Consider the following 17,782-nt stretch of genomic DNA (forward strand, 5'->3'; position numbering starts at 1 on the left):
TATCTTACAATGAGTATCAAGAAAAACTACCATCATTACTTGTGATATTATTAGGTACATTTTCTATTTCTCGTTATTTTTATTGTTGATAGTTTTTAAAAAAGAGTTTTAAAAAAGCATTTTATTTTCTGAGCCAGCAGTGTAGTTAGGGAAACTATTTTGCTTTGCAGTGAGCCGGGGAGGAGGGAAAAGCGGGATGGGGTGGGAGTGGGGGGTGGTGAGAAGACTGGATGACACCAAGCCAAGAAAACTAGAGGATCAGCCCCTACTTGCTGGAAAAGAGAAAGATGACTTCATAACTTTGAGCTACTGCTGCTTCTCCTCCAGTAACCTGAAGAAAGGTATAAAGAGCCAGGAAAGCTTGTATGTTCCTCCTCTACCTCCTTCATACCTGAGCCCATCATCTTACCTCAAAGACTTTTACCCTTGCTCTTCCCTCATTAACAGTTTCCAATTGCACCCCTTCCCCAACCCCTCCCCCATGGTGATTGTTTTAGAGCCAAAACCTAACCCTCCTTGGGAAGAGGTGCACAAGAGGAGCCTTGGCACACAGTAAAGAAAATCGGAAGCAGAAACAGGAACCTGAAAAAATTTATGTCCTCACCTTTGCCAAAGTTGCCAAAGTTGCCAAAGGCCCCCAAAGGCTTCCCCTAACATAAATGTTTCTAATTAAAACTACATCTCCTCACATATTAAGAGTTCAGATTTTTAAAAAAACTTTTAAACATATGGATTAAAAATTAACTTTTGAAATCCAACTTGTGTCTAACTTGAGTTCTGCCTTTTTACTGTTTGGGTGAATGAGAAACAGTAAAATAGCAATATAATAACACACATGATGTTCAATTCTTTATAGGACTTTAGCTTATTAAGGATAAGTTATTCTTTTAAATTATTTAACAGTTCTGAAAAAAGTCAAAGTTATACTTGGAAAAGGCAATGAAGTTCCAGTGTCAACTAACAAAAAGCTATTTTAAATTTTACTGTTTTTTTTAAATTGCATGAATTGCTAATGTAATACTATTTTCCAATGATTATCCAAAATGCTGATATATAATTAATTCCACATGCATCAAGTTAATGGTACATTTGTCTTATCTGATACCCAATTATTAAGAAAGGTTATTGGTGTTATTTGTCTTCAAACAGCCAATTTCCAGAAACAGTCTGTGTCATTCTTGGTCCCAAATGAGACTTGACCATAGAAATGCTGACGATTGAGGAATCTAATTTAGATCATAAAAATTTCATGAACTAGTTTTTCTTGTTGATAATTATTTCCTAATTTTGTCCTTTTATTTACTAAAAATGTTGGCTTTTCTTGAACAGAAGACTGTTGGCTTGTAGTTCCAATGTCAATGTTTTGCTTTCTAACAACATCCGTTCACACATTATTTTGGTAAGAGTTTCGTCAATGATCTTGGAACTTCGTTATTTGCTTTTTGTTACTTAAATATTGCTCTATATAATATTTTTTGAGGTGTCTAATTTTCATTTCACTAGTTTAACAAATCATCCATTGGTGTTACATCATTTAATTTATGGACTTCGAGTATATTTTTTAAAGGCTTTGAGCAATGTTTGACAGGTGAGGCATTGAATTTGGTCCTTGGTTTTATTGTAGAAAACATTCTTTCAAAGTTGCCATGTCTAGCACTCATTTCTTGAATATCACTTCCATCAAAGAAGCCAACAAATTTTTTTGTTAGGCTGGAAAAAGTCTGTGAGAAATTATAGAGTTTACTCCAGGATATGTTTTCAAGTGTCTGCTTATTAGTTTTCTTCCTTAGTTTACCCTCTACAACTCTACGGCCCACTTCAAAAGATATTGCTTGTATATCTCTTTTCCATGTTGTAGGCATAATTCTTTTAGGTTTGGAAGATATAATAAATTGATCACTAATTAAAGATTTGAGGATTTCATAATTTCTTTCTAAAACAAAATCTGCTCTCTTATATGGGTAAATGTTTTCCTTTTCCATACGATGGAGAGGAAGCCTATTTTTTGTCAAAAGTAACATTTGTACATATCCAGTCTCATGGAAAATTATGGGATTTGTGTCATTTTGTTCCTGTGGATTAAAGAAAAGAGTACTTAGTCTTGTTAGTGTGACAAGAAGGCTATACATATTTTTAAACATGAGAATAAAATGGTAAAATATTCTAAAAATGATTACAGAGATTTTTTAAAATATGAACAAGAATGGTACTGAAAAACACAAAAAGATGTACTTGTATATGTACTTGTATATGACATACTTCCTTCTCTTAATATTCTGTTGAGATGATAGGGGTAAAATCTGAACTTTTGGCCTCCTACAATTTTTTTTTAAATAAAGTGAGATATTAACAAATCAATACATTTCTTAGATGTGTGAGATGTTGTCATTGGAAAATAGGATAGTTGGTGGGATGGAACATTATTCTGGTATTTCTTTTCTTTTCTTTCTTTCTTATCTTTTTTTGTTGTTGTTGTTCTGGCATTTCTTAGGTTCCCATGTTCAGAAATAAGAAGCATACCACCAAAAAGATGAATTGAGCCAAAGATCTTAAGAGACATAACTAATTATAACAAAAATTACAAAGTCTGGATATCCTAATAATTCCAAGAATATAAAAAGTATCTTTATAATATTATATTTATTCTAGTACTCCAACCCTTACTTACCACCAAAAAGATGAATTGAGCCAAAGATCTTAAGAGACATAACTAATTATAACAAAAATTACAAAGTCTGGATATCCTAATAATTCCAAGAATATAAAAAGTATCTTTATAATATTATATTTATTCTAGTACTCCAACCCTTACTTAGCACATAAAAACACTCTATATTTGTAGAATAAAATAGCCAGAGTAATAGGCTGACTTGAAAAAATAAGCTATTTTTTCACAGTGATAGCAACTCTTTCCCATATTTCCATTATAGGGCAAAAAGATTAACTCCAAAGAAGCTGGTCAAATATTCCTATTACCAGTGTTTACTTTGCAAACTTTAAGTCAGTGATTACTACCTTTCCTTTAGAAATATAATTAATGAAGTAAGAAACCAGGATCATCTAACTGTACATCAGAAAGATATATTGTTGTCTATAATTCCTAAAGATAATGAAAGATCTAGTTTTGCAATCCACTGGGTTGTCAGTGTCACCTTTTTAACCTCGGTAGTAGAGATTTATCATTTTTTTTGGTCTGTCCAACGCCTCTGGAAATGTTCTTCGTTACAAATCTATGTACTCTTACACAGAGGCAGAAACTAGCTTTATTAGCTTTCCTTGAGTTTAGGGCATAAGCATGTGACTTAGACTCTGCCAATCAGATACACCTGAGATAGTCTTCAGTTCAGAGAAAGCAAGCACTGGGAAAAGTTAGCTATTGTGAAAACCACTCTAGTGAGAATGGTAGCAGATATATCTGCTTTGAAGAGCAGGAGTGGCAAAGATCTTAGAAATAGTATGTCCTGCCCAGAATCAAAGTCATTAATTCCATAACAAAAGCATGGGTCCCAGTGGAGCAGTGTGGGGTTGTAGCTGGGTGACTCCTGACCGTATAGTTTTCAAGCCAGATTGTCTCTCCAGCCTTCCTAGAGATTCTGTGAGCTATCAAATATCCTTCAATGGATGTATTTTCTGGTTCAAATAGCTAAAGTAGACTGTTAGAAAAGTGAAATATAATGCAGTCACTTTGAAAATACCATTTTTCTTTTATAATCAAAAAAATGATAAAGCCTTCTTCATAAAGAAAAACACAAAACTTATAGTTGATGCAAAGGAATTCCCACTTTTGTGGTGGCAGTTCTAAAAAGAGCATTAAGAATCTAAGTATTGTTACTTTGCAATGCGAAACTGAAAAGTTAAAAGGATTTGTCAAAGATTCCAGTCACTAGAATTTAAGATTCCTACAAGTAGTAATTATACACATATTTACTGAACAATAGTAGATATTATTACCACATGAGAAGTTACTGTCTTTGGTGGACTAGTGTTGATTATCTTGGCATTTGGCTTTTTCAGCTCATCCTCAAAGCACAAGGGAAGCAAGCTTTTCTTTCTTATAGAACAGTATTCACTTAATTGATGATTTTTGATGGTTTTGTTTTCTTCTGTGCTAAAATCATCCATCTGTGGGGCAGATTTTCTTCTGAAAATGAACACAATTGCAGCATACATAATTATAGGGTTGATTTCAGTTTGTCAGTTCTTGTCTCCCTGATCCCTCAGGGTCACTGCCAGCATTTACCCCAAATCCTCAGCCATACACTTTCAACATGATAAGACAATTCCTTCCAGCCTTGTAGGAGGGAAATAGTAAAAGCAGGGGTGGAAGCAATACAGTAGTAATATATATGCTTCTTTGACATTTGAGTATGGAGGAGGTATACTGTGTAGAGTGAGTATTATACAAAGGTAGAGAGATATTTGCCACTTGTTGAGATTCTGGGGAAAAAGTGCCTTGCGAGGCAGCTTCCTGACGACAAAGGGTGGCCCCAGCTTTGTTAACAGAATGCAATGGTATGGGATGGTTATAGGTAGAAAGAAGATAGAGTTTTCATTACAGATTTCCTTTGGTTCACATAGGACATGGACACTGAGTTTAGGCTTACCAAGGTGGTTGCCATTTGAGAGGTGAGGAAGCCTATGTCAAAGGCCTGGCATGAGTGAGGTATGGATAGTCTAGGGGAAGATGAAGGTCATGATGGGAGGCTTAGAGAGTTCTACCACACTAATGAGTTGAGAGTGGACCCAATCCAAGTTCAGAGAGAACAGACCATATACTCATGAACTACAGATGTCGGCAGCCACAGAACACCTAGAAATGAAACCAGCAATACAAGGGCATTAACCAAGATACTGACTCAAGTACCTTTTCCTCAATGTCACAAAGTCCAGTGAACATCTCGTTCATATACTCAGATACCATCTTGGAAAGAAACAGAAGGACTGAGATAAACTTAGAGAGGCTGTACATTATTGCTCTAAAGTGTAAAACATGCAAGGTTAACAAGATTTTACTCTGAGGATCTAATGAGAAAGATCACTACTTTATACTACAAAGCTACAAAGACTACAAAGCTACTTTTCTTACATCCATATTGTAGTGTATTTAAACTTGTCTCTACTAGAAAAACACAGTTGTATTCTCTCCATTCACTTTTGCATGTTTCTCTTTCCATTTGCTTGTGAACTTGAAATGGATAGAGTGTGAGTTCAAGGTATGAATGTGCTGCTGACTAGTAGAGCACTCTTAGACCAGTCACTGGCTTGCAGTGTAGGCCTAAATCTTAATACTGTGCCTGGATAAATGCATTCTGGTCTACCAAAAAAGAAAAGGCAGAACTCTTCCTATAAGAAACATCACTGAACACAATAAAATATAAAAATGTTAAAATAAATTACCTTTTACTGACATAATCTTCTGAGTGACCAGCCAGATCAAATGATTCCCCAGGATTTTTTTCAGTTTGAGCTGAAATTATAAAAGATTTTCATAAAAGACACTCACATATCATGGCATTTAGAAATAATCTTGTATAAAATATTTTACAATATAAAACAATTTTGGAAAGGACCTGGTATAGGGTTTGATCTGCAGTAGCTACTCAGTAAGAACTTTTTTTTTTTTTTTTTAAAGTAAGAACTTAAGTGGACCAGACAGAACTGGAAAAGACTGAGGTCAAGGATCTAATGTTTGGCTTAGACAAATCAAACATAAAACTGGCCTTGGAGATTTTTGTGAAAGAAAGACATTCCCAAAATTTTAAATCTTTCCAAGATGCAAAGTCATTATTAGCCAGTAGGAAGCCTCAGATGGTTAAACACTATTGGTAAAGAGCGAGGTTAATTAGCAGAGGTCAAGCAGATCTTGCCATCTGGCATGAAGGAGATGTCCAGGGTTGAACTCTTCCAAGTATGCTTAGCGGACACTCTAGCATTTCTCTAGTTTCTTACAAGTGTTCCCAGACACATATGCTATTAGCAGTAAATTCAACTTTTCTCTTGTCCTCGAGTAGTTTGTATTCTAGTTCAATGTTTCCCAACATTTTCCACATCATGGCAAACATTTTATTTTTTTATTTTTATTTAAATATTTTATTTATTTATTTGAGAGGGAGAGAGAGTGTGTGTGCAGAGGCTGGAAAAGAAGGAGAGGGATAAAGAGGGAGAAGCAGACTCCCTACTGAGCAGGGAGCCCTACTTGATATGGAACTCAATCCCAGGACCTCAAGACCCTGACCTGAGCTGAAGCCAGATGCTTAACTGTCTGAGCCACCCAGGTGCCCCCATGGCAAACATTTTAATTAATATTCTTTATACAGTACACTGGGATAAACACTTGAGTACACTTTGTGGCCAGACTGACATAAGGCCAACACAGCAGTCTTAAAGGCTGAAGGATCAATATTTCAGTATAACAGGTTACCACAGAAGCCCTATTCCAACACAAGGAAACAAACCAACAAATAAATACATAAAATAATTTCAACCAATTGTAAGTATTATGAAAATAAATAAACATGGCACCTCACATATGGTGGCTATAGAGGCCTCTCTTAGGAGGAGATATTTGAGTTCAAGTCTGAGAAAAGATGCAACAGGTGAAGCTTTGGGAAAACAGACTACTAGGCAGAGGAAACAGCAAGTATTAAGATCGCAGCATGAAATCAGTTGGGAATGGTGAAGGAACTGAAAGGCCAATATTGCTGGAGTGTAGTGAATGAGGGGGAGCGTGGAGAAAGATGAGATGAGAGAGGTAGCAGAGGCCAAATCATATAGAGGCACATAAGGCATACAGAAAACTTAGGACATTAATCTGGTTATGACAGAGATCATTTAGAGGGTTTTAAGCAGAATAAGAAAGAAGTTTGATTTATGCTTTAGGAATATCATTCTGCCTGCTCTGAGATGGACAGTCTGGAGGCATGGAAGAATGTGGATAGCAATAGTAGCAGTGAAGTGACCAGTTAGAAGGCTGTTGCTGTGGTCTAGATGAGACATGTTGGTGGATTAGACAAGGACTGTAGCAGAGGGAATCTGGGTAACGGCCAGCTTCACGTTATATTTTGGGGGTTGATCCAACTACACTGACTCATGGATGGATATGGAAAATAGAGAAATCAAGAATGATACCTAGGTTTTAGCCTCAGCTAAAACCATTTACAGAAATGGGAAGGGCAAGTAGGAGAGACAGGTCCACTGATAGAAATAAGGGGCTGGGTTGAGGTTCCCTGGTTTGTGAAAAATCACTTCTTCCCAGGGCCAACTCGGTAACCAGGAGCTAAGTTAAACCACTTCGGTGCATGATAACTGGATCTGCCATATCCCCAGTATTTCCCTGGCAGGGGAGCTCCATTCACAACTCTGATATCTGGGTCAGCCTGAGGGCCATGAAGTCTGAGTGGCAGCAACTGCAAAAGTTCTGAAAGGAAGGAGTAAGGTGAAGTGAGTAACTGGAAGCAAAGAGAGAAACTTCTAAAATTGTAAAACATATGGAAAATAATAAAGCTAAGAAAGTCAACAAAGTTAACAAGTAGAAGATAAATTCAGTAATAAAATTAAATAGAAGAATCTAAAAACAACTTTAAAATTCTAAGGTGTATATTAGCATCATGTCATAGTTCGACAGTGTCAATTGTTGACATCTTAGATTTGACAAAATGTGATATGTTTAGGAACTTTAAAAATATGAATGAAAAATATTCATATAAAAAACCCAAGATATTGTGAGATGAAAACAGGCTGAAGAAGGAAAAACTCAATATAAAAAAAATCTTGGAAATCTTGAAAATAAATAATATAACTCTAGATTACATCACAAAAGTGAGAATTAATGGGCTGGAAGAAAACACCAAGGAATTCACTAAGAATGCACAGAGAGAAGCACAGAATTTGATAAATTATGTTATATGTTTAACTATCATTGACTTTAAAACTAACCCTATTTTGTATTTTAAATGGAGCATTAATATTTATTGCATTTATACAACTCTTTTCCCAGGTTGTTTTAGATTATTACTTAGTAATCTCCAGATCATTTTAGATATAGTAGATTATTTTTTAAAGATTTTATTTAGAGGGGCGCCTGGGTGGCTCAGTGGGTTAAAGCCTCTGCCTTCGCCTCAGTTCATGATCTCAGGGTCCTGGGATCAAGCCCCACATCAGGCTTTCTGCTCAGTGGGGAGCCTGCTTCCCTTCCTCTCTCTCTGCCTGCCTCTCTGCCTACTTGTGATCTCTGTCAAATAAATAAATAAAATCTTTTTTTAAAAAAAAGATTTTACTTAGAGAAAGAGCGTGCACAAGAGTGCAAGCAGGGAGGTGGAGCACTGGCAGAAGGAGAGAGAGAAAACATCAAGCAGAGTCTGTGCTGAATGCAGAGTCCTATGCAGGGCCGAGGACTCTCCTATGACCCCGAGATCATGATCTGAGGCAAAACCAAGAATTGGACACTTAACCGACTGAGCCACTCAAGCACCCCTACGTTATCTTATTTTTGGTGTTTTAGACTTCTGCAGTGTTAGTCTCTTGCTTTCTTTTTTAACCTAACTTATGGAAGTGTAATTTGCATACAACTAAGTGTATGCATTTTACATGTATATTTTGATGAATTCTGACAAATAGAGTCATGTAAGCATCAACAAAATCAAGATATTGAGAACTTCCATTATTTCAAGATAGTTTTCCTATGCTCTTTTTCAGCAAACTTAATCCCTTTGTTCTGTTTTCTCTTTCAAACACACTGGTTAGTTCAGGTTTGGATACCTGTTTTGTTCCCTCCATATACTATCTTTTCTAATCCAGTCATGGTTCTGTCCCTTCACATTGCATTCTATGTGATTTTCCTAAACCTGTCCTTCGTATCTTTGATTTGGTTTACTCCAATGTTTATTCTACTCTTCACTCTTTTAACATAATTTTAGGCTGTGAATTACCTTAAAAATATTTTTAGCTCTGACAGCACCATTTCATTTTTGGCAATTATCTTTTATATCTTCGAATCTTGTTTCACAGAATCCTCACATTCTTTAAACTCTTGAGCATATAAAACAAGTATTCTCTAAATTTCCTCCTGTTTCATGGGGTACAATTTCCATCAGAATGTGACCATTAGCTATCTTTTAAATGATCTCCTTTATTTGCTACAGTATATTTTAAAAATCCCATGTTCTTGTTTTTCCATCTACTCACTTTTGAATCAGGACACTTAAAACCAGGCTTGGTGCTAGTCCAAAAATAATAGAGGGAAATTTTTGGACACTCTCCTTGTTTATCTGAATACTATTAAATCCTCATCTTAGAAATTAATAGGCAAATCCTGGTGTTACCTTATGTTATGAGTTCAGGCATCCAGCTGCCTAAGAAAGCTGGCAAGGGAGCTGGAGCCCTGAATCATAATGGGGAAATTTGTTTCTGTTAACTGTATGTTCTGTGAAACCTCTTCACCAAACCTCTGATTTGGTGGTGATGGTGGTGGGCACCCTGCCCATCTACGTGTGAAGAGCCACATGGGTTAGAGTTCTTCACCTCTGTCTGGAGTAAGCAATTCAGTTTGAGGAGGCATTTAGTCAAAGAAAGGCCTCATAGCTCTTGGGCTGTTTTATGGGGTCATATGTTTTTTCTTTACACATTTATCCTTGTGGCTATTACTCATACTTGCAAAGATGATTCCTAGGAAATTGTATCTTATCTCTTCTGTTGTCAACCCTCCTTTCAAGACCTTGCTTATCTAAGTTAGAGGTTTTCCCTCTGAGTACATTCAAAGCAATACTAGGAATCCAAAGAAAGAAAGGGCTAGGTATGATCATTACATTTCTCTCAAAACACTGCTAATACAGATTTAGACTATTTGCAAAGAGGAAAGTGAGAGGGGAGGTTTTTCCATCTTTCTGTGACCCATCATTAATAACAAGCCCCTTTCCCTTGAGCATGTGTGCTGGTGGGGTTAATAGAAGTATTTTCAGAATATCTTCTACCGGCTTTTTAAATACTCTTGCTTTCTTGTAGGAAATGGAATTGTGAATCAACTTCTGGAATCTTCTTTCAAACTACTTCATTTTGTCATATGTAGCAGATTTTCTTTGAGTTTAGGGTAAAATGTCTTAGTTTCAATTTAATGAATTTTTCTTCTTTTTGTTATTAACTTTGGTCAAGATAAATTTGTATTTATGTTGCCAAATTTCCCAGATGTCTTAATATGGGACTTTGGTAAAAGAACTATAATGCTTCTTCAGTAGAGAGACTCAACAAATTTTATAAAGGGAAATTTGCTTTGTTGAATGAGTAGAACAGCCCGCTATTAGGAAACACTGCAGATAGGAATAATGTGGTAAAAAGAGGGTTGCTTACTCAACAGTCCCCTTTCCCCCTTTTATGCTAATAGAACTCTATTTTATTCACCCTTCTCCAAACAACCAAGTCTTTTGTGTCTTTCATGGGAGGCTGGGCTCCTTCCTAACTCAAGGAAGTGAAACTTTAAATGATTTCAGCCTGTGCTTTTCAAAATGTGAGCTATAACCTATCAGTTTAGATACTAAATTAATTTAGCATCTTTTGACCAATATTAAAAAAAATTAAATAGAATAGAATACAATGTATTATGTGTGTCCTTAGTCATAACTCCACAAAACACTAAGGTACCACAATCAAGTCCAGCTAACAGAGAAAAAGACAATTAGGATACCATGAAGCTGAATCATATTATTTGTATTATATATAATATATGAAAATTATATATTATTTATTATATAAAATAATATTTATATATGTTATTTATTATTAATATATGACTCTATATATTATTATATATCTTATATGGACCATGTTAAAGGTTTGAGAACCTTATCTAAGCTGATAATGATTTATTGGTTTAGATATGGGTGCATTAAGCTATTCTAGCCAAGGAGACAACTGGGGAGGTCTACTAGAGTGTTTTGAGGAGGATTTTTCTCATTTTACAAACGGACCAAAAAGCTTTTCTCTTTTTCAGTGGATGTTGTTACCCATACAAGTTATCTTGAATAGTAGGTACCACACCATACAGTAGGTCTAGGAGGACATGCTACATTTTAAGAAACTTGAGGAAAGATGGAAGGACTGGATATATCCCATCAAGCTCCTGACTTAACCAAGCCTGGAGCTGCCTTACTGATAGACTGCTTATTATTTGAGATTATAAATATCTTTGGGGCACCTGGGTGGCTCAGGTGTCTGCCTTTGGCTCAGGTCATGATCACAGAGTCCTAGGATCCAGTCCTACATCAGACTCCCTGCTCAGCAGGGAGTCTCCTTCTCCCTCTCCTCCTCCCTCTGCTTGTTCTCTTTCTGTTAAATAAATAAATAAAATCTTTAAAACAATAAATAAATAAATATCTTTGTTTTTTGAGCCATATATAGTCAGAATTTCTTTTGTAGTGTCCCAAATATTAAAGATGAATAAGAATCTATCAGGTGGACGCAAATATCATTCTCAATGGAGAAAATAGAGCTTTTCCGCTAAGGTCAGGAACACAGCAGGGATGTCCATTATCACCACTGCTGTTCAACATAGTACTAGAAGTCCTAGCCTCAGTAATCAGGCAACAAAAAGAAATTAAAGGCAAATCAGCAAAGAAGAAGTCAAACTATCATTCTTTGCAGATGATTTGATACTGTATGTGAAAAACCCCAAAGACTCCATTCCAAATCTTCTAGAACTTGTACAGGAATTCAGTAAAGTGTCAGGATATAAAACCAATGCACAGAAATCCGTTGCATTTCTCTACACCAACAACAGGACAGAAGAAAGAGAAATTAAGAAGTTAATTCCATTTACAATTGCACCCAAAACCACAAGATACCTAGGAATAAACCTAACCAAAGAGGCAAAGAATCTATACTCAGAAAACTATAAAGTACTCATGAAAGAAATTGAGGAAGACACAAAGAAATGGAAAAACGTTCTAAGCTCATGGATTGGAAGAACAAATATTGTGAAAATGTCTATGCTACCTAAAGCAATCTACACGTTTAATGAAATCCCTATCAAAATCCCATCCATTTTTTTCAAAGAAATGGAACAAATAATCCTAAAACGTATGTGGAACCAGAAAAGACCTCAAATAGCCAGAGAAATATTGAAAAAGAAAGCCAAAGTTGGTGGCATCACAATTCCAGACTTTAAGCTCTATTACAAAGCTGTCATCATCAAGACAGTATGGTACTGGCACAAAAACAGACACATAGATCCATGGAACAGAATAGAGAGCCCAGAAATAGACCCTCAACTTTATGGTCAACTAATCTTTTACAAAGCAGGAAAGAATGTCCAATGGAAAAAAGACAGTCTCTTCAACAAATGGTGTTGGGAAAATTGGACAGCCACATGCAGAAGAATGAAACTGGACCATTTCCTTACACCACACACAAAAATAGACTCAAAATGGATGAAGGACCTCAATGTGAGAAAGGAATCCATCAAAATCCTTAGGAGAACACAGGTAGTAACCTCTTTGACCTCAGCCACAGCAAATTCTTCCTAGAAACATTGCCAAAGGCAAGGGAAGCAAGGGCAAAAATGAACTATTGGGATTTCATCAAGATCAAAAACTTTTCCACAGCAAAGGAAACAGTTAACAAAACCAAAAGACAACTGACAGAATGGGAGAAGATATTTGCAAACAACATATCAGATAAAGGGCTAGTATCCAAAATCTATAAAGAACTTATCAAACTCAACACCCAAAGAACAAATAGCCAATCATGAAATGGGCAGAGGACATGAACAGACATTTCTGCAAAGAAGACATCCAGATGGCCAACAGACACATGAAAAAGTGCTCCACATCACTCGGCATCAGGGAAATACAAATCAAAACCACAATGAGATACCACCTCAGACCAGTCAGAATGGCTAAAATTAACAAGTCAGGAAATGACAGATGCTGGCAAGGACGCGGAGAAAGGGGAACCCTCCTACACTGTTAGTGGGAATGCAAGCCGGTGCAACCACTCTGGAAAATAGCATGGAGGTTCCTCAAGAAGTTGAAAGTAGAGGTCCCCTATGACCCAGCAATTACACTACTGGGTGTTTACCCTAAAGATACAAATGTAGTGATCTGAAGGGGCACATGCACCCAAATGTTTATAGTAGTAATGTCCACAACAGCCAAACCATGGAAAGAACCTAGATGTCCATCAACAGATGAATGGATAAAGAAGAGGTGGTATATATATACAATGGAATACTATGCAGCCATCAAAAGAAACGAAATCCTGCCATTTGCAATGACATGGATGGAACTAGAGGGTATTATACTCAGTGAAATAAGTCAATCAGAGAAAGACAATTATCATATGATCTCCCTGATAATGAGGAAGTTGAGAGGGAATGTGGAGGGTTTGGGAGGTAGGAAAAGTATAAATGAAACAAGATGGGATTGGGAGGGAGACAAACCATAAGAGACTCTTAATCTTACAAAACAAACTGAGGGTTGTCAGGGGAGGGGAATAGGGAGAGGGTGGTGGGGTTATGGACATTGGGGAAGGTATGTGCTATGGGGAGTGCTGTGAAGTGTGTAAACCTGGAGATTCACAGACCTGTACCCCTGGGGCTAATAATACATTATATGTTAATAAAAAAATTATAAAATTAAATCAAATTAAATTAAAACTTTAAAAAAGAATCTATCAGGTGGAGAAATATGTTCTGAGCATAGAGACCAGAATGGATCAAATTACACAGTATTCAGAACAGATCGTGACTGGAATCAGTGAGGATAAAGAGACAGAATAGAAGTCTGGAAAAATCTTATATACCATACTAAGGAATCTTGATTTTACCATTTTGTAATAGAATGAATAACATCATTCAGATGTTATTAAGTAGAGAAATAATGTGGTGATATGATCAGATACTGATATTCTTTGGTTAAAAATTTTCTTAATACTTATATCTTAAAGTTAGATGCAGTTAATTTTCAGCTATTTCCATATAAAAATGCAAAATATATACCTGCAAATAAAGTAGAGTCTTTTTCCTTCTTATAAGCTTTGGATTGAATCCTGCGTACAGGAGAAATGACTGTAGGACCCAGTGTTCTTCTACATGGTTGTGTATTCTGTGGATGTAAGTAGCACAAAGCGTTAGCATTCTTCACCTAAACATCGGGGAAAATAGAAAACTACCTTAGAAATTATTCCTTTCCAGGTATATTGATAAATAATTTAAATTTAATTATTCACATTTGGCATATCTAATTATGAAAACTAACAGCTGTTTGGTTCTTTAAATACTTCCAAATATAATGTTCACTTAATCCTCAAAAGCACCCCTATGATATGAATGTTAATAACTCTTGATAGAGGAGGAAACAAATCACAGAAATTAAAAAATTGGTCTATGTTCACACTTCTTGCTAACTTTTATTTTCTTTGTCTCCATTATATTCACATATAAAATTTATTTCTCCAAATAAAAGGAAAGTGTGAAGTTCAAATACTGAGCCAAAAAAGCCTTCTTAGTTTAAACAGAAACTTTACTCATACATAGAGTAGATGCAGCAGTATACTTCTGAGTAAAAGGAGAAAACAGGAAAAAGTGATCTAGCCTTTCCTAGGTTAGTGTCTCAGATACTATTAGATGTCTAATATAGAGGGAGATTTTGGTGATCTACTCTATCCTTACAAAGATTATTGATGTTTTTATTTTAACAATTAGCTTGGTCAAGTTCAAAATGCCCTCTGTCTTTGGAGCAGCAGCTCAAATCTCAGTTCAGTTGTTATATCCTTAGCTGGGTTGCCTGCAATCTCCCTAAACATGCATGGTTCAGGGGTCAGTGAGAGACTTGGATAGGGGCTACCTACCATCTTTGGCTCTCTTCTATTAGTCCTCCTTCACTTTTTTTTTTAACCTTTCCTTTCTTATTTTTTTATTTTTATTTTTTATATTGTGTAAGTCACCATAAAATACATATTAGTTTTTGATGCAGTGGTCCAAGTTTCATTGTTATGTACAATACCCAGTGCTCCATGCAATATGAGCCCTCCTTAATAACCATCACCAGACTCACCCATCCCCCCATGACCCTTCGCTCTAAAACCCTCAGTTTGCTTCTCAGAGTCCACAGTTTCTCATGGTTCATCTCCCCATCCAGTTTCCCCCAATTCACTTTTCCTTTGCTTCTCCTAATGTCCTCCATGTCATTTCTTATGTTCCACAAGTAAGTGAAACCATATGGTAATTGACTTTCTCTGCTTGACTTATTTCACTCAGCATAATGTCTGCCAGTCCCATCCATATTGATGCAAAAGTTGGGTATTCATCCTTTCTGATGGCTGAGTAAAAGCTTCAGTTGTCCTGAACATTGCTCTCTAGCTCTTCTGGCCAGAAAATTACATAAGTTTTCCATTGGCGTTTTAGATGCCCCATGCAGTGCTAATTTCATCCACCCTTCAAGCTAAAAGCCATAAAAATAGCAACTTTGCTCCAGGCAAGTCAGTTATCACAAGTTTCTATGCTTTTTCTTTGTCACCTTCTTTTGTTTACTCTTTAGGGTCTTCAGGTGGCTTGTGCGTGCAGGCACACATATGTGTGTGTGTGTGTGTGTGTGTGTGTCTTGTGAGTATCTTGTCTAGAGTTTATAGTCATTGAGACGGGATGGTATAATAGGGACTTACTCAGCAATACTGCCTCAGAATTCTCCAGAGCTTTTACTACTTCCATTATCTTTTCCAGTTGCATTGCTCAGTGTTTGCATTAAAACAATACACTATTATTTGTAAATAATAATGGTGACAAGTGTCACTCTTGCCATGCCATAGATTAATGTATTATCATTAATTATGAAATTGGTTATTAGTTTTATATAGGTATAATTTGTAAAATTATGTTGATATTCTTTATCATATTAAGTATTTTTTGTAGTCTTATCAAAGATGGTTATTGAATTTATCAATTTTATTTGAATCTTTTGGTATTAAAGTTGTTTTCCAATGAAACTCCAGGCTTAAAATTGGCAGATATTTAGGGTGAGAATGAAAATAAAAGTTGTAAAGAGGCAGGTTAACTGAAATTCTATGGAATTTCTGAACCAGTTGTCACTTCCCCCATTTCCCACTTACTCTAGCCCACATACAAAGTTATAGGAAATTGTATTTAATTAATCCCAGGATAAAATAAGTGCTCTTCTGCTACTGAACTTACTGCTAATATGAGTTTGGTTCCCAGGATGAAACTCTCTACATTTTAGCATCTGAAATACAGACTACCAGTCAAACTACCTGCTCTCTGCCCTTTTATGCTAAAGTAGAGCTAGCTGGTTGAGAATTCTGGTGTATACACAGAAGAGCTGGTTCTCAATTCTAAAGAAATGCTTATTTATAAAATTAATAGCAGTTTCATAAAAAGATTAAATATAAATAAATGAAGATTTATCATATATAATAAAAATCAGTAATTTCAGAAATACCCATCATGATAAATGAAAGGAGCACTAACAACAGAAAAGAGAGGATAATTCAAGAAACAGAAAATAACTTAAGAAAATGAACTCTAATATCCTCAGAAAACATTGAGAACAAATATAATGGGAGACTATGAAAAGAAAAAAACAACTAAGAACAAGAAAGAAATTTAAAATGTCATTACCAAACCAAAATGAAGTAAAAAGATCAGAATAAAGGGCAAATTTTCAGAGACAAAAAAAAAAAAATAGAGAATAGCAATATAGAGGATCAGTCAAAGTAATCTATTATCTGACCATTAGAGAACAGAGAAAATAGTGGAAAGGAAACTGGAAAAGAAATGACAGAAAGACATTTTTGAGACCTAAAGAAAGACATTTGAATTTACGGTGGAGTTTATAGAACACTGAACAGAATGAATTGAATGAAGTAAAATTACCACACTCAGACATATCCTTAGACCATTCCAAAACAACATTAATAAAGAGAAGATTCTAAAAGATTACAGAAAAAAAAAAAAGTAAGATGACTTACAAAAGACTGAAAACTTTTCATTAGCACCATTGAATGACAGTGGAGCAATGTCATCAAAGTTTAGGGAAAAAAATGATTTTAAACATATAATTTTACTCAGCTAAACTATCATTCATATACATGGGAAAAATAAGTAAATGACATTTCTAGGGAAGTTTCTTGAAGAAATATTCTAGGAAAATAAAGATGAAATCCAAGAAGAAATAAGACACGGAGTACTAGAATCTGGCAACTAAACCAGGAATGGAATGACCCAGTGACAACTCCAGAGCAGGCTTAAGAATAATGGATCAAATTTAGAACAAAAAGTCACAGGGCTCCAACGAACAATTCCTCCAAGAAGATTGGAATGGATTCCACTCAATAGAGAGAACAAATAAGGAAGCTTGACTGTATCCACATATAATGAGAAAGTTAAATGTTTCTTTTTCAGAGGCAGCATATCTTAGAGGTAAAGAGCATGTATCAGACTGTTAGGTTCTTCCTAGCTCTGTTCTTTATAATTTGATCTCAGCCAAATTACTTATCTTCTTTGTGCCTTTTTCTTTCTCATCTATAAAATAGGAATAAAAATAGTACTTACTTCATTGAGTTGTTGGAGATGTAAATTATACACACAGACACACACATACACACATACATATATATATACAGATATATATGCATTTATATACTATAGAAGTACTATAAGTACTATATGGATGTTTGCTATTATTATCATTCTCCACAAGAAAAAAAAGCCAACTAGAATATCCAGGAAAAAATACAAAAGTGTACAGGACAGTCAAATTCTCAATGTGAGGCAAACTTGCTT

General features: G+C 35.6%; 1 protein-coding gene across 7 annotated transcripts in view; it reads right to left on the minus strand.

Annotated features, from left to right (window-relative positions):
* Positions 1-953: 953 nt before the first annotated feature.
* Positions 954-17,782, minus strand: part of LOC309842347 (uncharacterized protein C1orf141 homolog) — a 55,015-nt gene continuing 38,186 nt past the window's right edge. For 5 of the 7 annotated variants that reach the window (XM_082686440.1, XM_082686437.1, XM_082686435.1 and 2 more), the window contains 4 exons: positions 13,985-14,129; positions 5,398-5,467; positions 3,952-4,141; positions 954-2,072 (listed from right to left, as the gene is read on the minus strand). In XM_082686440.1, coding sequence (XP_082542566.1) covers positions 1,500-2,072; positions 3,952-4,141; positions 5,398-5,467; positions 13,985-14,129 — 978 coding nt within the window. In that variant the 3' untranslated portion in view covers positions 954-1,499. The remainder of the gene's footprint in view (positions 2,073-3,951; positions 4,142-5,397; positions 5,468-13,984; positions 14,130-17,782) is intronic. The other 2 variants (XM_082686439.1, XM_082686438.1) reach the window with 1 other exon arrangement.

This window comes from Mustela nivalis (genome assembly GCF_964662115.1).
Source record: "Mustela nivalis genome assembly, chromosome: 10".
Taxonomy (NCBI): domain Eukaryota; kingdom Metazoa; phylum Chordata; class Mammalia; order Carnivora; family Mustelidae; genus Mustela; species Mustela nivalis.